Genomic DNA, 21,084 nt, shown 5'->3' with positions numbered 1-21,084 from the left:
GAATGATTTGTCAATCTACGGTCATACCGTTGTTCACTTTGCCATCCTGCCCAATCTGGAACCGGTTCCCGGTGGCCCCTTGGGGACACTTCCGGAATACGAGAGAAACACCATCATCCGACATATCAAACTCCATGAAATTGAAAGATATGTCAATTTTTTTCTGTGGAGACGTCGTTTGTACTGCAGTTATTGTTTACTCGCGACTTTCAACTCGTTTTATTTTGGTGTTATACTTACTGTTCCGTATCAATTCTGGTGTCAACAGTTTCCTGGGACAACTCCTCTACCGTGTGCTGTGTTGGCGGTTGAAAATATTGCGAAAAAGCCGATAATTAGAGCAGTGTTTTTCGTGTCTGCGGCAAAATTGTTTACCTTTCTGCGATCACTTAGCCGAACCCTCGCAGTGAGACCAACTCATCCTCGCTCCCATATCACTGCTCACCGTTGCGCACTGCCATCTATACGACGCTAGCGGAAGCCCCGCGTCAGTAAGAGCATCGTTACCGGGAGGAGCAAAATGTCGATGTGCAAAAGTGCCAGAAGAATGTGGCAGATTCTGACAGGATTTTCTGCCGTGGTTTTGTGGTGCAGTGTTCCACATGATCTGTGCGAAGGTGGACTACCCACTGCTCGACCAATTGGCTTTGTACGAGGGAAACATGTTTTGGATGTGTGACACCTGCGCGGCAAACTTTGCGAATCGCACTTTCCCTGCGGATACTTTTCGCCCGGCTCCGGCCACTAGCGGTGCACCGGACGCACTGAGCTCGCTTCAAGCGGATGTTTCGGAGCTGAAAACAGCGATCCTATCCCTTACGGCCAAGATCGACAAACAACCGACCCAGCGGCCGACCACTCCGTTAAAACCGCGTGGTTTTAAAAATGGCTCCGTAGCATCGCAGTTCTCGAGGACCCCAAAACATCGCAGAAATGGAACCGCTGTGGGCGGGCTGGTTACGTACGCCAACTGCGGACGGGAACCAAAACGCTCAACGTCACGATGCAAACGGTGGATATTTCTGACGAGGGAGACGATGAGCTGGTTCACCTGTACCTATCGGCTTTTGCACCAACCACCTCCGAAGACGATGTCGCCCAGCTGGTCCGTGAGTTTTTGGACATGGAAGATTTGCCGAAGGTCCAGAAGCTGGTCCCGAAGGGAAAGATCTGTCCACGCTTTCCTTCGTATCCTTCAAAGTCAGCGTCAGACCGGAATTCAAGCAAGTTGCCTTTGAGCACGGTACGTGGCCGGAAAACCTCACAGTCCGTGAATTCGAGGGCAGGACAAAAAACGTGGTCATGCTGACGGGGAAATCGGCAGTGCTAAAGCCGCTGGTGGTAGCGGGCAACCCGATAGCACCACAGGGGGAGCGCGGAACGGAGGACATGGACACGTCTACAACTCCCAGAGGACCTCCAGTCGCAGCGAACTCGACGTCGGGCTAAGACCGGGATATACGAAGCAAGGCAACATGGCGACTCCTACTCCATCCGTCACAGTTGCACCCCCGTTTGCCGCTGCCGACACAACCTGTCCCGGTCCTGTGGACGGAGTGCGAGATAGGAGTCGCCAACCTTGCCTCACAGGCAAGTACCCGTATATTAGCAACGCTTCCGCACCCAAACGCTTTCCAACTTTCAGCACCACTTCCTATCCTGAATCAACGCAACGTCTGTCGCCGTCGTCGGCGGAAACTGCCACGGTTTCGCATCAGACGGATACCTCATCTACGGACCATGCCTATGCTGCGCTGCCAACACCGGGACGCCTGTCAGAAAGCACCATGGAAGCCCCCAATCGCTCCGGCGCAGTCGCGCTACCAGCCAGCGGCCAGCCAAGTCGTCCCGGCCCTGCGCTCGGAAGTCGTGAGGGGGTCTTCCAACAATCAACTCCAGGCGAGTATTCCGAATCCACAGTTTTTTATCGTCCTGACAATTTTCCGGCTTGCAGCCCGCCACACCACCTGACCATCTACTACCAGAACATCCGAGGCATGCGGACTAAAACGGATAAACTGCGGCTTGCCCTATTGTCCAGCGACTACGACGTAGTAGTCCTCACCGAAACCTGGCTGCACGGCAAAATTTTGGACTCAGAATTTTCCGCGAACTACAAGATCTTCCGACTCGACAGAAATGCCGCAACGTCCAGCGCAGCCCGTGGAGGAGGTACACTTGTTGCTGTCAAAAGCGGCCTTGGAGCTAGAGAGGTTGAACTGTCAAACTGCGAACAGTTGGAGCAGTCTACAGTTCGTATCAACTTCCACTCCTACGCGCTATACGTTTGCGGAATTTACATCCGGCCACGCTCTACCACCGACGTGTACACCATTCACGCTGAATCCGTTCAACGAATACTCGAGCAAGCAACAGATCGAGACGTGGTGGCTGTTCTCGGGGACTACAACTTGCCAGATCTCGTCTGGGTTTTGATGAAGATGTCGGCGGCTTTCTTCCCGCAAACGCGTCGTCGGATTCAGAGGTGGCTCTCACCGAAACCCTACTGTCCAACGGTCTGGTGCAAATGAACTTCCTGCTAAACAACGCCGATCGTATATTAGATCTCGCTTTTGTTAATGATGCGGCAGCTTTTGAGCTTTTACAGCCCCCAAATTCGCTCCTGCCGGTAGACGCTCCACATCCCCATTCGTTCTGAAACTGGAGACCAGCACTCGCCCGTCCGGTTCCGAACCGATCGATCAGGATATTCAAGAGTTTGACTTCAATCGTTGTGACTTCGAAACATTGAATTCAAGGTTGGAAGCTGCTGATTGGAGTACGATGGATACAGCGAGCTCAATCGATGGCGCCGTCGCGGAGTTCTATGACAAGCTGCTCAACGTTCTACGCGACACAGTACCAGTTCGGGCCAGGCGATTCCACTGTCCTTCCAGAACGCCACCTTGGTGGAATGCGCACCTTCGAAACTTACGCAACCAATTGCGGAAGGCACGTAAACGGTTCCTGCTTCGAAGTTCGTGGGGGAACAAGGTCACACTTTCCTACCTCGAAACCGAATTTGCGGAGCAGCAGGATACTAGCTACCGGAACTACATCGCGGGAGTCCAGGACAGTCTCCAGTCCAATCCAAAGAACTTCTGGTCGTATGTCAAGGAGAGGAAGCAGATGGGTGAAATACCAACAGAGATGTCGTATCGCGAGGAAAAGTCAACTTCTCCGGAGGCAGCCGCCAACCTTTTTGCACGGTTTTTCGAATCCGTTCACAGCCCGACTGAACCCACGGTCACCGCAGAGCAGCTTAACGAACTTGTGACATTCAACATCAACCTCCCGTTGCTAACTGTTTCGGTCGCGGAAGTCAAGACAGCTTTAAGCTCTGTGGATGCAGCAAAAGGCCCGGGACCCGACCGGATCCCACCATCCGTCGTCAAGAACTGTTGCAACTCGCTTGCCCGTCCCGTCACAAGCATTTTTAACCGCTCGCTTTCCGAAGGTGTCTTCCCGTCGGAGTGGAAGGTCGCCTCAATAACCCCGATTCACAAATCGGGTAGTCGAAGCAAAATTGAGAATTACCGGTCGATCTCAATACTGAACTGTTTGGCTAAGGTCCTGGAAAAGTTGCTTGTTGACCACATTTACCCGTCCGTGAAAAACATCGTCTCGGAATTCCAGCACGGCTTCATGAAGCAGCGATCTACCACGTCCAATCTGATGGCTTATACAAACTGGATAATCCGGAGGATGGAGAAACGACAACAAGTTGATGCGATCTACGTCGACTTCGCCAAGGCCTTCGATCGAGTCCCGCACAAGCTTACGATCGCCAAACTGACGGCGCTCGGCCTACCTGACTGGGTCACACGTTGGCTAAACTCGTACCTGTCCAACCGCTCCGCTTACGTAAAGGTTGCCGGTTCCCTCTCGTCCGGTTACGATATCCACTCTGGTGTTCCCCAAGGAAGTCATCTCGGGCCGCTGATCTTCGTGCTGTTCATCAACGATTTGTGCTCCCGTCTTCAGTCGAGTAAGCTACTCTACGCCGACGACCTCAAAATCTTCCGACAAATTAGCGATGACGGTGACGTTCGTGCGCTTCAGAACGACATCAACACGCTGCTTCGATGGTGCGCTCAAAATGGAATGGAAGTGAACGAGAAAAAGTGCAAACTGATCTCGTTCTACAGGATCCGGAGGCCAATCCTAGCTGAGTACAACATGGATCAATCAGCACTTGAACGAGTTCAATCCATCGTGGACTTAGGCGTCACGATTGACTGCAAGATGGAATTCAACAAGCACGTCTCCATCTCCGTGGCCAAATCCTACGCTATGCTTGGTTTTCTCCGACGAAATGCAGCTGGCTTCACTGACCTTAGAGTCTTGAAAACCCTGTACCTTTCGCTGGTCCGCAGTGTATTGGAGTACGCCGTACCGGTGTGGGCACCGTATTACGCCGTCCACCAGCAGAAGATCGAGAGCATCCAGCGTCGGTTCGTGAGATTTGCTGCTCGAGTGTTGCCCTGGAACGACCCTGGCACTTTGGCACCCTACTCGGATCTGTGCGCGCTGGTCGGCTTGCCAACACTTCAACACAGGAGGAATCTACTTCAACGACTGTTTGTATTTGACGTTTTGCGGAACAATATCGACTGTAGTGAGCTGCTGGAAGAGGTACACATCCGGGTGCCGTCGAGAGAGCTTCGTAACTACCAGCTACTTTCTATACCGAGACACACGACCAACTATGGACATCACAACCCTCTTGACGCCTGTTGTAGGAAGTTTAATCATCCGAGTATTTTAGAACATTTTGACTTTAATTTGTGCAGTAAGTCTGTGTTTAGAAGTAAAATATTGTTACTTAGTTAGTAAGATAAAATCAAGTCTGAAAAGACGGCAAAATAAACAATTAACGATCTTGCCGTTGTTCGCTGACCCATTCTGGCCAATCTGGAACAATGTTCATGTAACCAGTCTTTGAGCCGCAGCCCTTTTGAAAACAACTTTTGGTTTGGTAACGTTAGAAATATTAATTAAGATTATTATTTTCAAAAACCAACAACAAGTGTAGTTAAAAGTTAAGGCTTACAATGGAAAAAAATCCAAGAAAATGTATTATTTAAGACAATTCTTTGACTGATTTAAAAAAAAAATAAAATTATAGAGAAATTTCTCGTCCAATGAAAAAATATTTGCAAAAACAGTCAAACATGAAATTTTTTAAATAAAATAATTTTGAAAATATACCTCATCATATCTGCAATCGACCCTAAAAAGGCTTCAACTTGGAAACGACGAATTACTTAGTAAAAAAAATGTGAAAATTTAATCAAACAGCAATTCCATTTAAAAAGAGCCTAAACCTAAAAAAAAGTTCTCCGATCGGGCTCAAAATTTTTCTGAGGGTTCCTTGGCCAAAATAATTAGACCCGTATTTTTTTGTTTGGCCATTAGGGTGACCTACATCTTGCTAGGGTCGTTCAAAAAATGGCAATTTTCACCATTTTTCGCAAAAACCACATTTTTCAAAAAATCATATCTCCGCGTCATTTCATCCGATTTTAGCTGTCTTAGACGCAAAAGAAAGGTGACTAGTTTGGCTTTTTGAGAAAAATAGTAAAAAGTTTCAAAAATCTAGCTTAGTATTTGAAAAAATCGTATGAAAACATAAAATGGCGTTTTGACCGTGTCTGGTCCAAAGAGCCTATGTCTAAAAATATTTTTATCGAATTCCTCGGAAAATTTCACATAATTTATCAAAAAAATTGGTGATGTCAAACCGTACGTTTCCGAGGTATGATTTCTTGAAAATAAAACTTAGTTTTTCGACGCACCACGCGCAAAAACAGGAAAATTACGTTATCGGCAAAAAAAAAACAACTTTTTTCACTAAAACTGCGATAACTAAAAAAAAAATCAGCGATGACCTATTCATGTTAGGGTACCAAAAGTTTTTTTAATTTAATTACGAAAATTTTGGTACCCTAACATGTATAAGTCATCGCATAAAATTTTAAATTATCGCAGTTTTAGTGAAAAACGTTGATTTTTTGCCGATTTCGTCATTACCATGTTTTTGCGCGTGGCGCGTTGAAAATCTTAGTTTTTATTTTCAAATAAAAACATATCTCAGAAACGTACGGTTCGACATCGCCAACTTTTGAATTGTTTTGTGAAATTTTCCGAGGAATCAGATAAAAATATGTTTAGACATAGGCTCTTTGGTTCAGACACGGTCAAAACGCCATTTTAAGTTTGCATACGACTGTTAAGCTAGATTTTTGGAACTTTTTACTATTTTTCTCAAAAAGCCAAACTAATCACCTTTCTTTTGCGTCTAAGACAGCTAAAATCGGATGAAATGACGCGGAGATATGATTTTTCGAAAAAAGTGGTTTTTGCGAAAAATTGCGAAAATTGCCATATTTCGAGCCACCCTAGCAAGATGTAGGTCACCCTAATGGCCAAAAAAAAAATACGGGTCTAGATATTTTGGCCGAGAAAACCCCAGAAAAATTTAGAGCTCGATCGGAAAACTTATTTTTCGGTTTAGGCTCTTTTCAAGTGGAATTGCTGCAAAGACATATTAGAGCTTACATGATTTGTGATTTTTTTGTGGACCTTTTCCACAAAATTGTGATATTTTTTCAAAGATCTCGTGTACAGCGTGAAGACGTGAAATTTTGACATTTCCGATAAATTACAATTTTCTCAAATTTTGAAAAACCTTTTCCTGGAAAATTTACTTTGTTAAGTCATATTTTTATTACCTGAAGAAAACGTATAGTTTCGACAGATAATCAAGAGATTTGAACTTGATAATTCAAAATTAAATAAAATTTGCTTACAAATATTATTATTAGCCTCAAAAATCAAATTTTGTTTGAGAGTACCATGGATTGGATTATCATTGCTGAAATTTTTCTCACAAAGAATTGCAAAATATCTACGAATTTTCTTTAAATACTATTTTCGTTTATTTTTATGTTCAATGATCCGATTCAAATTTGGAAGATTTTGTCACAGATATATTATAAGTTTTGATTTTGAATGAACATGTTTGAAAAGAAAGACGAAAACTTTTAAATATTTTTTGTCGCTGAAGATTAAAGTATTTAGCAAGTCTGTAAAATCTGAAAATTTCAATATAAGAAAAACCTGAGAGTAACTTTCTGTAATTTAAACATATTCTTATCAAGGCTTTTTTTATAGGTGAGCAGTTCTCTACGAAATCGATCTTTTTTTTGAATTTCAATTTTTATATTTTTTAATCCTACTGAAACCTTTTTGGTGCCTTCGGTATGCCCAAAGAAGCCATTTTGCATCATTAGTTTGTCCATATAATTTTCCATACAAATTTGGCAGCTGTCCATACAAAAAGGATGTATGAAAATTCAAAAATCTGTATCTTTTGAAGGATTTTTAATTTTTGATCGATTTGGTGTCTTCGGCAAAGTTGTAGGCTAGGATAAGGACTACACTGAAAAAAAATGATACACGGTAAAAAAAATTGGTGATTTTTAATTTAACTTTTTGTCACTAAAACTTGATTTTAAAAAAAACACTATTTTTTTTTTTTTTTTGATATGTTTTAGGAGACATAAAATGCCAGCTTTTCAGAAATTTCCAGGTTGTGAAAAAAATCTTTGACCGAGTTAAGAATTTTCGAATCAGCAGTATTTTTTCAAAATATCGAAATATTCGTTGCAACATTTTTTCAACTTCATTTTTCGATGTAAAATCAAATTTGCAATCAAAAGTGATTTAGTGCAATTTTAATAAAGTGCACCGTTTACTAGTTATAGCCATTTTTAGGTAACTTTTTTGAAAAAATCGCAGTTTTCCATTTTTTTAAATTAGTGCACATGATTGCCCACTTTTGAAACAAATATTTTGAAAAGCTGAGAATATTCTCTATATTTTGCTTTTTTTAAATTTGTTGATACAACCTTTAGTTGCTGAGATATTGCCAAGTAAAGGATTAAAAATTTATGTTTTCTAAGTCTCAACCAAACAACCCACCATTTTCTAACGATGATATCTCAGCAACTAATGGTCCGATGTTAAATGTTTAAAAATGAAACATTCGTGATTCAATCGTTCCGAAAAAAATATTTTCAATTTTTTAAAATCAAGACTAACATTTCAAAAAGGCGTAATATTGAATGTTTGGCTCTTTTGAAATGTTAGTTTTGATTTGAAAATTTTAAAAGTATTGTTTTCGGAAAAATCGGAAAATTTCACGAATTGAAAATCGGACCATTATTTGCTGAGGTATCGACGTTAGAAAATGGTGTGTTGTTTGGGTGGGACTTAGAAAACATAAATTTTCCTGTTTTTAAACCCTTGCATGGCAATATCTCAGCAACTAAGGGTCATATCAACAAAGTTCAAGTAAGCAAAATATAGAGAATTTACTCGGCTTTTCAAAAATATTTTTTTCAAAAGTGGGTAAACATGTGCACTAATTTAAAAAAAAATTAAAAATTTCGACTATTTTCAAAAAAGTCACCTATAAAAAAAATTTAACTTGAAAACGGTGCACTTTATCAAAATTTCACTACAGTACTTACAACTTTGTCGAAGACACCAAATCGATCAAAAAATTCCTTCAAAAGATACAGATTTTTGAATTTTCATACATCATTTTTGTATGGCCAGCTGCCAATCGAAATGACCGAAATCTGAGAGAACTGCTCATTTGTAATCTTTCAATTTCAATCCATGCGAAATAAAAAAAAAAGTTCAAATTATTCATGATACCATCGATAGAGGTGACATAATAAAACAAACAGAACTTGCTACAATCAATTTTTTTCTAAGATTCACAAAAAAATTACAAACATGTTTCTGTTTCTGTAGAACATTGTGGAACTTCAAACGTTGTTTCTGCTACTTTTTAAAATCAAATCCCTTTTCCAAAACAGTACAAAAATTATACAAACAATCAACTACCTGATAGGTCAATCCTCCAAGCGTTTCCGCACTTGTTTGCCTTTTAAAATCCAATCCAAGGATGAAAAAAAAGGAGGCAGATAGGTATCAAGTGATCCTCCGTGGGGTTATAAACGCAACCAACCAACACCCGCACCTGGACTACCCAACAATGTTTCCCTACAAAATCATAACCTCCGGGGCAGTGTTGCCAGTCGGTTAATATCTTTACCGTTCTGCGGGTTATGATCGTCGCGGCCTATTCCGGTCCATTTTCTCTCTTGCTCTAGCTCGATAAAGCATTGCAATTTGTATGCAAATGCTGTCCAATGGTAATAACAACAACCGTAAATTTAGTACTGTGACGTGATTGAGATGGAATTTTAGAGGAGTTTCGGGACAAAACGGGTTCAAATTAGTTTGAAATCGTAATTTAAAAAGTTTGCGAACCTAATTTAAGACTAAAGTCTAAAAAAACAGCAAAAAAAATAATTCACAATTGACAAATTACCCCAATGTGCTGCACCTGAAAGGTGCGGGGTGGGGTATTTTTTGTCTTCTATACCGTTGGAAAAATAAACCAAACCCAACGACGAGCCCAACGGTGCCGCCCGATGGGCACTGTATGGAAAAGCCATCACGACGAGGGCATAAAATCAAAATAAATTGCGTGAAAATAGTTGTTTGTCGCAGGCTGCGGCGACGACGAGTGGGCGAGCTCTTGCTAAACCAATTTGTAGCGGAGGCCTTGTTTTTGTAACAAAGTTAAGATTTGGTGGAAAAACCAATACGCATGCTAATTTTTGCTGGTGGACTGGGAAAATTTACAGTTTGATAGCTTTATTTCGATTCATTGTTTAGTTTTTGGTAAAAGAGTAAACATAGCATTAACATGATTTTTTTTAAATAAATAATAAAAGTAAAAAAAATAGGTATATGTGTCAAAAAAAAAATTAGATAATTTCTAAAATAAAACTCATAAAAAATTTCATTCTTTTTTATTTGTTTTCCTTCAAATAGATTTTTTAATAATTAAAAAAAAAACATTTTAAATTTCAGTTCTTAACAATTTTCGAAAAACAAACATTTTGAAATGTCATTTTAGATTCAGAAAAGGTACCAGTAGTATATGAAGTAATTGTTAAAATCGGCCCCAACAAATATTTCTGAAACAAATCCTTTTAAACATGTTCCGGCTACCATCTTCACAGCAAAAAAAGTAGAATTTTGTAGAGATGGGCTTGTTTGAGCGAACCGTTCTTATGAACCGGCTCAAGTTAAAGAACGAATGAGCGACCGCTCAGAAAAAAATGAGCGGCGGTTCATTTTGTGAACCGGTTCTTTTCAAAGAACCGTCAAATCAAAGAGCGAGTCGAAGAACGAACCGAACGAGAGCGAATGAGCGAGAGCGAATGAACGGAAAGAACGAACGGAGCGCTTGATTAGCGTCGCTCGCGCCGTCGTCGACGTCGTCGAACGGCGTCGTTTTCGCTCACTCTTTCGTTATTTCGCTCTCGCTCATTCGCTCTCGTTCGGTTCGTTCTTCCATGCGCTGGTGGTGACGGTGCTGTGAAGAAAAGAGGGGAAACTAACGTCATGATTCGAAATCCGGACACTTAGTACCATATTATTTTTGTTATAGCTGGCAAAAAATTATGTAATAAGTTGAAAATGTAGAAATATCATCAGTATTTAGTATAAACAGTCAGTTTTAAGAGAATGCATGCAAAATATGTCTTTTTTAACTATTTTTCATCAGAATTTGAAAATTAAAATGACTTGTTGTGCTTCGAATCCCGGACACTGTTAAAAGCTGATTCGAAATCCGGACACTTTTGCTTCGAATTCCGGACACTCGATTTTGCTTATGAATCGCACAAATTTAGACTGAAATGTTAGTGAATGGCATTCTTTAAGTCTCAAATAAGCTGTTAACATTGAAACAATCGATAGTTTTTATAAAAATTTGCTAGATTTAAGGAAATCAAAAAAATAAATTTCTGCTTTGTCTTCCCGGTGCTTCGGACGCCTATGAAATATTTCCGTTGAAATGTTTCGTATTTTTGATAAACTTATAATTTTATTTTATTTAATTGTTTTGGCATTAACCACAGCGTTTAAACAAACTTTAAATGGAAGTTGATGTTAGAATTCATCAAATAACACAGTGTTGACATTCATAATGCGAACTTATATCCAAATAATTGATAAAACAAGTTAAAGTGTCCGGGTTTCGAAGCGTCCGGGAATTCGAATCATGACGTTAGGTTCTTGCCGGTCGCCTCATGTTATGGCGCACTTTATGCTTGTTGCTAGCCCGTGTCGGGGCGCCTGTGATTTTGAATCAGCTGACTCCCAGTTAATTCAATCCGAATTCTGAAACGGAATCTAATTAGAATCGGATACAAATTCCGTTTCAAACGCAACAACCGGTTCCGTGTTCGAACCGGTTGTTGCGTTTGAAACGGAATTTGTGTACGATTCTAATTATAGATTCCGTTTCAGAATTCGGATTGATTTGACTGGGCTGTCGCCCGTTGTTGCATGATCTCATTATGAAAATATCGATACATTTCTTAAATGTTATGTACATGAAGTTGTTACATGCATTCGAACATAGTTCGTATGCTAGTTTGCGGTTTTAATCCATGTATTGGACCGTTTATGGTTTAAAATATAATTTACCACAGCACATCACAGAAACTTGGTACTCTTTTGTGGTGTTCAATAGTTTTCTTAATGCATTTTTTCTGATCTTCTTTTTGACGCTTGTTTTGATCATTCATTTGTTGTCATTAATAAAAGTTGTTCTTATTAAACAAAAAACTGCATTTCAAGACTATTTTATCAAGTGCAGCAAAAGGCTACCTCAAATATGCCTGTTACTGAACACCAACTTAAATCTATTGTTTCACAAAATAATGGAAAGATAATGGAGCACTTCCATTCGAGCAGTTTATGCTTTTTTCTACAATGTATTTCTTATGGAGTGAACTGTCAAAAACTGCTCGACTGCGGGTGCTCCATTATCAAAACGATAATTCAGCTTACTTTTCATAACTTTTAACGATTGAAAGCAATAATTTGGTTAAAAATATTCACTTTTAAAAAAAACTGAAGTTTGCCAAACAAACAAACTTTGTTACCTCTCTATGAAAACAGTTTTCGATATTTGTGGATTTCAGAGATCAATTGTTTTCTCCTTTTTCATATAAAACGGATATATCTGAAATGCTTTCCAAAAAAGGATAAAGCAAATCGACGATTTTCTATGTTTTATGGACGATCTCCAATTTGTTCAGAATAAGTGCGATGAAAACATATACGTTTTAATTATCAATCAACAAAAATCAAACGAAGCGTGACACTCATGGACACTCCATTGGTCGTTTGAAAAAAAAACTAAATATCTTGAGCAGATGCTTCAGTTCATTCCAGTCTACTTTCTGACTTTGAGCGAAATGAGCGGATGAGCCGTTCTAAAGAGCCGCTCATTTAAATAAGCGAACGAAAATGAGCGGCTCACAGAAATGAGCGGTTTTGCCCACCACTAGAATTTTGGAATGTTGAAAATTTTGTAGGTTGAATGTTACCTCTTTTTAGTGATATTACCTGAAAAATGTGTAAAAATGTGATCCTGATGAATATTTTCAAGAAACTGATAAAAATTTATCATTTTTTGAAGTAATATTACACTTTTTTTTGAAACAAAATCAATCATCATTTCTTGATGAATATTAACATAATTTATTTTTCTGTGTACGGCAAGCTAGTTTTTAACCAAATGGATCTAATCTAATCTGAGCAACTTTTTTTTAATTTTCAGCCGGGCTGATGTGTATCAAACAATATAAAATTTTGTATTGATTTTCTTTATAACATTATTTAAAACTGAGCAATTCTCTACGAAATCGGTCTTTTTTCTTCAACTTTAATTTTGTATTTTTTAATCCGACTGAAACTTTTTTGGTGCCTTCGGTATGCCCAAAGAAGCCATTTTGCATCATTAGTTTGTCCATAAAATTTTCCATACAAATTTGGCAGCTGTCCATACAAAAATGATGCATGAAAATTCAAAAATCTGTATCTTTTGAAGGAATTTTTTGATCGATTTGGTGTCTTCGGCAAAGTTGTAGGTATGGATACAGACTACACTGTAAAAAAAATTGGTGATTTTTTTATTTAACTTTTTATCACTAAAACTTGATTTTCAAAAAAACACTATTTTTTTTTTGTATTTTTTGATATGATTTAGAGGACATCAAATGCTAACTTTTCAGAAATTTCCAAGTTGTGCAGAAAATCTTTGACCGAGTTATGATTTTTTAAAATAAATACTGATTTTTTCAAAAAAATCGAAATATTGGTCGCAAAAATTTTTCAACTTTATTTTTCGATGTAAAATCGGACTTTGACATGACATTTCGCGCAATGTAATTGTTTATGTTTTTGTTTTGATTCAAACGGAACGATTCCGTCGTGAAACTACTTACGGGTGAGAGTAAAGTGGTTTTGTGCGGTTCGGTTCAGCTCGGTTCTTGGTCGTACTTAAATTCAGTTTTTTAATGTGAAAAACGCGAAGTGTCGGATAAAAATTATTCTAAAGTGTTGTGTGGTTATATTCTCCGTTCCATAAGTGTGAATTTTCTGCAAAATATGCCAAATTTCAGTGGAAAAGACGGGTTTTAAGTTCTCGAAGAACGGCTTCTTCCAGAATCAGCCATGTTTTTTTTTCAGCGCAGTGCTGTTTAGAGAGAACGAAAGCTTTTATTCCGTGAGAGATTTGTATCTACTAGTGTTGGTGTTGCGTACATTCTTAGGTGCTCATGTGAATGGAAGAAAAAAAGAAATGCTGCCCTTTGACCGGTTGCGATTGCGGATTCGGTCCTACATCATGGAGATATTCCTGGAACCGGTGAGAAGTTTCCAATTACAATTTATTTTTTGCTCTGATTTTTTTGCTGTCGTCAAGGAGGTTTGTGAACCGTGCGCAAGTGTATACGAATGAGTTGAGAGAAATAGAGAAACCCTTGCTTTCTGTGTGAATGTGTGTGTGAGTGTGTTGAAGAGAGTGAGCTTGAAGCTCAAAGTTGGAAGGCTTTCCTCGTTTGAGAGTGTAATGGTTATGCTTATTTAGCGTACGCTTTTGTTGGTTCTTATTGGATTCTTTTTCCTCGCTGGAGGTTGCGTGCTTTCTCTAGTTGTTTTTGTGAGTTGATCTAGGCATGGATTGGATGCGACTTTTACGACAGTTCCGAGAAATTATGATGTGTTTGAGTGCGCTCGGTATAGATTTTTATGGGAAGTTGCTTGATTCGCCGTTGCGCATCCTGGGAGGCCCAGGTTTGGTCCGATTGTTGTTTCGCTAGAAAAAGCTTCTCACTTTTGCTTAAGAGTGTGCGTGTGTTCATGGATGTTGTATACTTGTGTTCACATTGGTGTTGCTTGTGTGTTAGAAAAGCGCTGGTATCGGTCACTACACCTATATTCTTGACGCTGGCCCTTTGTGCCTACCGCGATGTTTTGGGGAGTGCCTCTTGAGATTTTTGCTGATTGTTTTACATTTTTTATTCCTGATAATATTGTTGATAAAATAGACGCAAATTTAGACTTTCAAGATTGTGGTGAGTCACATTTATGACACTTTCGATAATGGGTGATCCTTTATTTGCATCGCCTACTTTGCGACGATAGAGGCTGGAGGTTGTTTTGGCAAGTATGTATGTGGTGCGCGAGGTCGTTCATCACGCTGAACTTTGCGAGTGTATGAGTGAGTGAGTGCATTTTGTTGTGTTCGTCCTCTTCGTCTGATCCACGTTGCAGTGGTGCCATACAGTGCAATGCAATGCACATGGGGAGTGTTCTTTTATTACGTAATGCAAAATTTAGAATTTTTGACCTCTTCTATCGTCCCTTCGTAATTTATAATTTGTAATTTTTAGCGCGCGTTTTTGATTTTTTTTCTAATTCGATTGTGAGTAGCGGGACCTCGCGATTACTCTACATCGCGTTTTTCGGAGCCTTTTATTTGATATTTTATTTCTCATAAGTTCTTCTTTTAGCATCGTTGATTGGAAGCATGCCGCCGGTTTAGTTCGTTTAAGTTATTGTTTCAATTTCATTACAATCGTTTACGTGGTGTCCTGTTTTCTTTTCGTTTATATTCGTTGATCGTAATAATTTATTCCAACTGGCAGTTTTACTATTAACTCATCAAACTATCAATTTTATGAAGAGTAAAGCGTCTTTTATTTACTATTTTTGAAATTTGCTCGCGTTATCTAAATTATACAAACAGTAAAAATATACTGATAAGTCCAGCCCATAGCACTACTGCTCGGTTGGCACGCGTTCGATTAAAAAAGCTTTCTAAATAATCAATTATTTATCTTTCCGCAGCCGGCTGCCTAAGATTTTAAATTTTCAACCGATAAACAAAATGCTCATGGTCACATCACTGCCACTCGTGAATCCTGACCTCATACCCATCTACTAACCCCCTCAAAACTCATGTGATACTTTGTCGGAGAAGCAGTCGATTGGGCGGTCTCTATCACTCAAGTATCGGACTAACATTCCCATCCAATTCCCCGTGACTCTACCACTGGTCGTGGCCGGCGCCGGTATTGATCAGCATGATAGGGGCCTTTGAGAAGTTGCGAAGCGAGGAAAGATAGCACCCACTCATCTTCCATGGCTCGTGGATGTAACTTCTGGAGGTCCTGGTCAATAACGGAGTAGCAACTGCGGGTGGGCACCTATGCTTATGCTTATGCTTATGCTTATGCTTATGCTATGCTTAACTTTATTTTTCGATGTAAAATCAAATTTGCAATCAAAAAGTACTTCAGTGAAATTTTGATAAAGTGCACCGTTTTCAAGTTAAATCCATATTTAGGTGACTTTTTTGAAAATAGTCGCAATTTTTCATTTTTTTAAATTAGTGCACATGTTTGCAAACTTCTGAAAAAAATATTTTTGAAAAGCTGAGAAAATTCTCTATATTCTTCTTCTTGGGACTTTGTTGATACGACCTTTAGTTGCTGAGATATTGTCATGCAAAGGTATAAAAACAAGAAAATTGATGTTTTCTAAGTATCACCCAAACAACCCACCATTTTTCAATGTCGATATCTCAGCAACTAATGGTCCGATTTTCAATGTTAATATATGAAACATTTGTTAAATTTTCTGATCTTTTCGAAAACAATATTTTCAAAATTTTTAAATCAAGACTAACATTTCAAAAGAGCCAAACATTCAATATTAAGCACTTTATCAAAATTTCACCAAAGTACTTTTTGATTGCAAATTTGATTTTACATCGAAAAATGAAGTTGACAAATTTTTGCAACCAATATTTCGATTTTTTGAATAAATCAATATTGATTCAAAAATTCATAACTCGCTCAAAGATTTTTTGCCCAACCTGGAAATTTCTGAAAAGTTGGCATTTTATGTCCTCTAAAACATATCAAAAAATAAAAAAAATATAAAAATAGTGTTTTTTTGCAAATCAAGTTTTAGTGATAAAAAGTTAAATAAAAAAGTCACCAAATTTTTTTTACTGTGAATCATTTTTTTTTTTCAGTGTAGTCTGTATCCATACCTACAACTTTGCCGAAGTCACCAAATCGATCAAAAAATTCCTTCAAAAGATACAGATTTTTGAATTTTCATACATCATTTTTGTATGGACAGCTGCCAAATTTGTATGGAAAATTTTATGGACAAACTAATGATGCAAAATGGCTTCTTTGGGCATACCGAAGGCACCAAAAAAGTTTCAGTCGGATTAAAAAATACAAAAAAAATCGAATGACCGAAATCCTAGAGAACTACTCAACTATAAAATACCGTTTTTTAAACTCAACATTTTATATTTTGCATAATGTGTGTTAAACGCCACAAAATTGTGTAAAGATTATCATTAATCCTGAATTTCTAGTGCAAAGTTGATGTTCGCGCGTTGATAATTTTCAGGTTTATGGACACTACAATTGAAAAAAACTTTTGAACTTATAAGTCAAGTAAAATTATATGTTTCCTTTTACTGAAAATAGTATATAGAAGTTTTTTTCAATGAGTTTTTGGTTATCACAAGTAGAATAAACATCTTTCGATAACGATAGAACAATGATAAGGTTGACAACCTTGGGTTATACGCATTGAACTTATTTTTCAAAGTTTAAACATATTTAAATATTTAAATTGAGAAAATTTAATCACAGTACCCTCGGTATCGCAAAATTTATCTGCAGGGATAATATTTTCATTCAAATTAATATTTGTTTACATTCAATTTTATATTTCCGCCTTGAGTCAGGGGTATCAAAAAACACCCAAAAAGCCAAAACTGGAAATTTGGTTTATTGGTCCTTTTCAAAAAAAACTCCAGACTTATATGTTAGAAGCATAGCTTGTTTTTTATAAATTACCCATATCCTCTAAGTGGGTGCATTTATTCTTATGAGATAATTTGCTCAAATATTTATTTCAGCATCGTCCCATTGTTCCAGTCTGTATCATAAAAACCACAAAACGATCATCAACTCACCCACCAGCACCACCACCACCAATCGTTTCATTTCCCAATGTTTACAACTATCACAAAGCCCCACTCAAAATCCGCAAACATTCCCCACTACAACTACCGGGGAGACGACCTGTCAAAATAGTTTGTGGGCGTGGGGGGGGGGGGGAATTCACAAACCACGTAGACAAATTAGGATGGGGATAGGACTTTGGTGATTTTTCACGCTCGATGCAAAAAAGCTGAAATTCAAAAATGATTTTTTCTCAATAGTATCCACGTGGTTTACGGATCACCCCTGTGGGTGTGTGTGTGTGATTTACGATCACTGAACCGCGTGACCACCGCGACACTTAATTGAAAATTGGTCATCGTTTTCGGCCTTAATGTGCAGTGTGTTTTGTGGTGTTGGTGGGTGCTGATTGGTAGGTGTGTTTTAATTTTTGTTGTTTTCAATTTTTGTAGTTATCTAGTATGATTAATTGCACATTCAGTAACGAGACGATTTTTGTTCGAATTCCTATTCTTCGTCATAATTTTACAATTTTTTAATGATTTTTACTAAAACAATCAAACTACTCACCGTTTCCTGGTGTCCCCGCATCTGGACGCTGCCCTTCCACCAGGTGACTATCGGGGCCGGCCGGGACCCGTGCACCTCGCACTGCAGGTCGTACGTGTGGTTCGCGGACAGGGCCCGGTTCTTGCCCGGCAAGCTCACCAGCAGGGGGCGCACTGTTGAAAGGTGTGAGAAAGAAGAAAAAATCTTACAAATCTTGCTGAAATCCCTCTCCAAAGACGCCAAGTCACTGTGACAAATGCCGAAATTTCAAGATCTTGCAAAAGAACGAGAGCCGGTTCTGTGTGTCTGCCTAATGGAGTGTGGATTTCGAGTCGGATTTGTGGCTCAGGATGACACAGCAGCAGTGGCGGCAATCTCCCCGGGGACTCGTCAATGTGCATTACGCCCCGGTTGATGAAGGAGTCTTGTCAGTTACGCAGTTGGGTGGTTTGCTGACGGAATATGAAATGGACTGGGTGGTTTTATTTTTTCTGTTCTTGTTTGTCAATATCCAGTGGAATGTGATGATTCAATTAAGGCGTGGGACGAACCACAGTCAAGCTAGCGGACAAAATTGATCTTTGTTAATCTATTAATTTATTAAGAAAATTTAGAATACATATTTCAAACGACTTTTTTTTTATTAAAAAAATATATATTTCAGTTAAGGTTAAAAGGGAAAGATCAAAGTTGAAAAGTCGACTGGAGTTTTCATTATAGAAGTTTACGGAAAACACCTCAAAAAATAAATACATATCGACTCAAAACTAAATTTTTAGTGTATGTGTAGGTATAGACGTATGATTAAAAGTTGTAATGAGTGCATCCTACGACCGGATCACAAATTTTAGGTTAGGTTTTCGGCTTATTGGTCTTGGCGGGAAAATTCGAAACACGAAGAGTGCTGAAAAAATCAAGTTTTGCAACGAGATCCATTCAACATTTTTGCAAATCCGAAAAACACACACTGAGTGAAATTTTAAGTCATATTTTCATGTATTTTGTCAATAAATCGTTTAAATCAAAAAATGTTGAAAAGTGTTACTTTTCAGCATTTGTTTTGAAAAGTGTTGCTATTCTATTCTGTTATTTTTGGTACAGAAATGTAAGCTATTTCGTCGTTCAAGAATGACTGGAAAAGCAAGTTGTTTCACAGCGGGATTGCAAAAAGATATTTTTAAAACTAACGATTGCCAAATAAGTAGGCCTTTGTAAAAAACACTTTTAAACACTTATTTGATTCAAGTTTTTCACAAATATTCGTTGTAATTTATTTTTCTCCCGCGTCCTTGACTTTGGCCAGAGTGTTAAGATTCGAAATGATATCAGCTGTCTATTGCAATTAAATTCACATAAAAATCAGAAAAATACGAATTTTGAAAAAAATTGAGTATCTTTTAAAAAATACAAAGTTTCATAATTTTTAAGAGCATCTTATTCGAACATTTTCACTTCTCATTCGAAAAGTGTGAATAATTTTTGATCATTTCATATTCATAATTTTTGAAAATATTAAGTATTTCCGCAAAAAAATATGACTACCAAAATGTATGAAAAATTCCCTATCATTTAATTCCTAAAAAGATTGACTAAAATTTTGAATATTTTTTTCAAACATTGTGAAAATTAAAATAATTGAAAATAGAATTATTACTTTCGAAAGGTATGAAAAACCTCGATCATTTGATGCTTTTTTTCAAAAATAAACTTAAACTATCAAGGATGACATAGGGTCTGGGGGTGAGATCATACAAACTTTAGCATTTTAGAATGACCCAATCTCGCCTGATGACGGTTCGTGAACATTTTGAGTAAGGCTGGTACAAATTTTATTTAAAGTTTTTGTCCCCCCCCCCCTTCAAAGTTGGCCCGAAAAATCAAGGGGCAAAAAAATATTTTTTCAAAAAACTTAAATATTTTTATGAAAATTTAAGTGCAATTAGTTAAAATCAATTTAAAATGAATTCCCCTGCGTTTAGAATCATTTTTAGCATGTTTGGGTTGATTTAAAAATCTTTTGAATTTTTGAAAATTTTCGATGTCGATGTTCGATGTATTTTTTTATACGATTTTCAATGTTAAATTTTGGAACAGTCAGCGCCGTACCTAGGGGTTGGCGCAGTTGGCGACCGCCAAGGGCGCCAGCCCTTGGGGGGCGCCAAAATCGATGATTGTACATAATTTTCATGTCAGCTATAACATCTTCATTAGATATTTGAAACAGAAAGGGCGCCGAATTGTAAAATAGAATTACAATTAACTAATTTGGTTTAAAATATAAAAACAATATTCAGGGGCGCCAAAGTCAATTGTATGAATATTTCTACTGAAGTGTTTTTGGAAAATTCATACTTTATGCTAAATTATTTTTTTCATCGAAGAAGGGGCGCTCGAGCGACAGAATGTTAAAGAAGTTTTAAAAGAAATTCTCAAAATAAATACACGTTAAAGTTTGGACCGTTGTGTTATGAAGATTAAGTCATACCTTCCAGACTACAAAAATGTCCCACTATATGTTATTATCACGTTAATTTGGCTGTGAATCACAATATTCTATGAAATGGGAATTATTTTAACATTAAAACATATATTTACCTTTCTTTTGAAATTTTTACATTCCAGAGTTAAAAAAATGGCCTTTGTAATAATTTCAGCACGATTTCTTCTTTTATAATCAACTTCGTGCATTGAATTTTCAAAATACAATGGTTTTGAAATTGGAAAACTGCTGTAAATTTTCACCAATAAGACCAACATGATTTGTTTAAGAAAAAAATGTTTTTCAGAGCACATCACTTTTTATGTTTTAGCTTAACCAGTGTTGTTTACTTTTTAAATCGTCTAAAAAGCTTTGATAATGAAAAACAATCCATTTTCTTTAAGATAAAACCAAAAATTAATATTTTATCAAGGTTTGAAATTATTTGTATAGTTTTGCGCACAAAAATATTTTTTTAGAATATAAAATATGATTTTACGAATTAAAAATAAACAAATAAATACAGATACAAATAAAAATCAATGCGAAACATAATTTAAAAAAAATAAATGATGAAATATATTCTCAAAAATCGTATGGGCAAATCACTCA

At 37.8% G+C, this 21,084-nt stretch overlaps 1 protein-coding gene across 5 annotated transcripts in view; it reads right to left on the bottom strand.

Moving 5' to 3' along the window:
* LOC6050607 (nephrin) overlaps positions 1–21,084 on the bottom strand; it is a 426,239-nt gene that overhangs the window by 60,054 nt on the left and 345,101 nt on the right. For all 5 annotated transcript variants that reach the window (XM_038266076.1, XM_038266070.1, XM_038266071.1 and 2 more), the window contains exon 6: positions 18,015–18,166. In XM_038266076.1, the coding sequence (XP_038122004.1) occupies positions 18,015–18,166 (152 nt within the window). The remainder of the gene's footprint in view (positions 1–18,014; positions 18,167–21,084) is intronic.

Source organism: Culex quinquefasciatus, chromosome 3 (genome assembly GCF_015732765.1).
Source record: "Culex quinquefasciatus strain JHB chromosome 3, VPISU_Cqui_1.0_pri_paternal, whole genome shotgun sequence".
In the NCBI taxonomy this organism is placed as follows: domain Eukaryota; kingdom Metazoa; phylum Arthropoda; class Insecta; order Diptera; family Culicidae; genus Culex; species Culex quinquefasciatus.
Note: the sequence above shows the minus strand (reverse complement) of the source record. Positions and strands in the feature narration are given on the sequence as shown.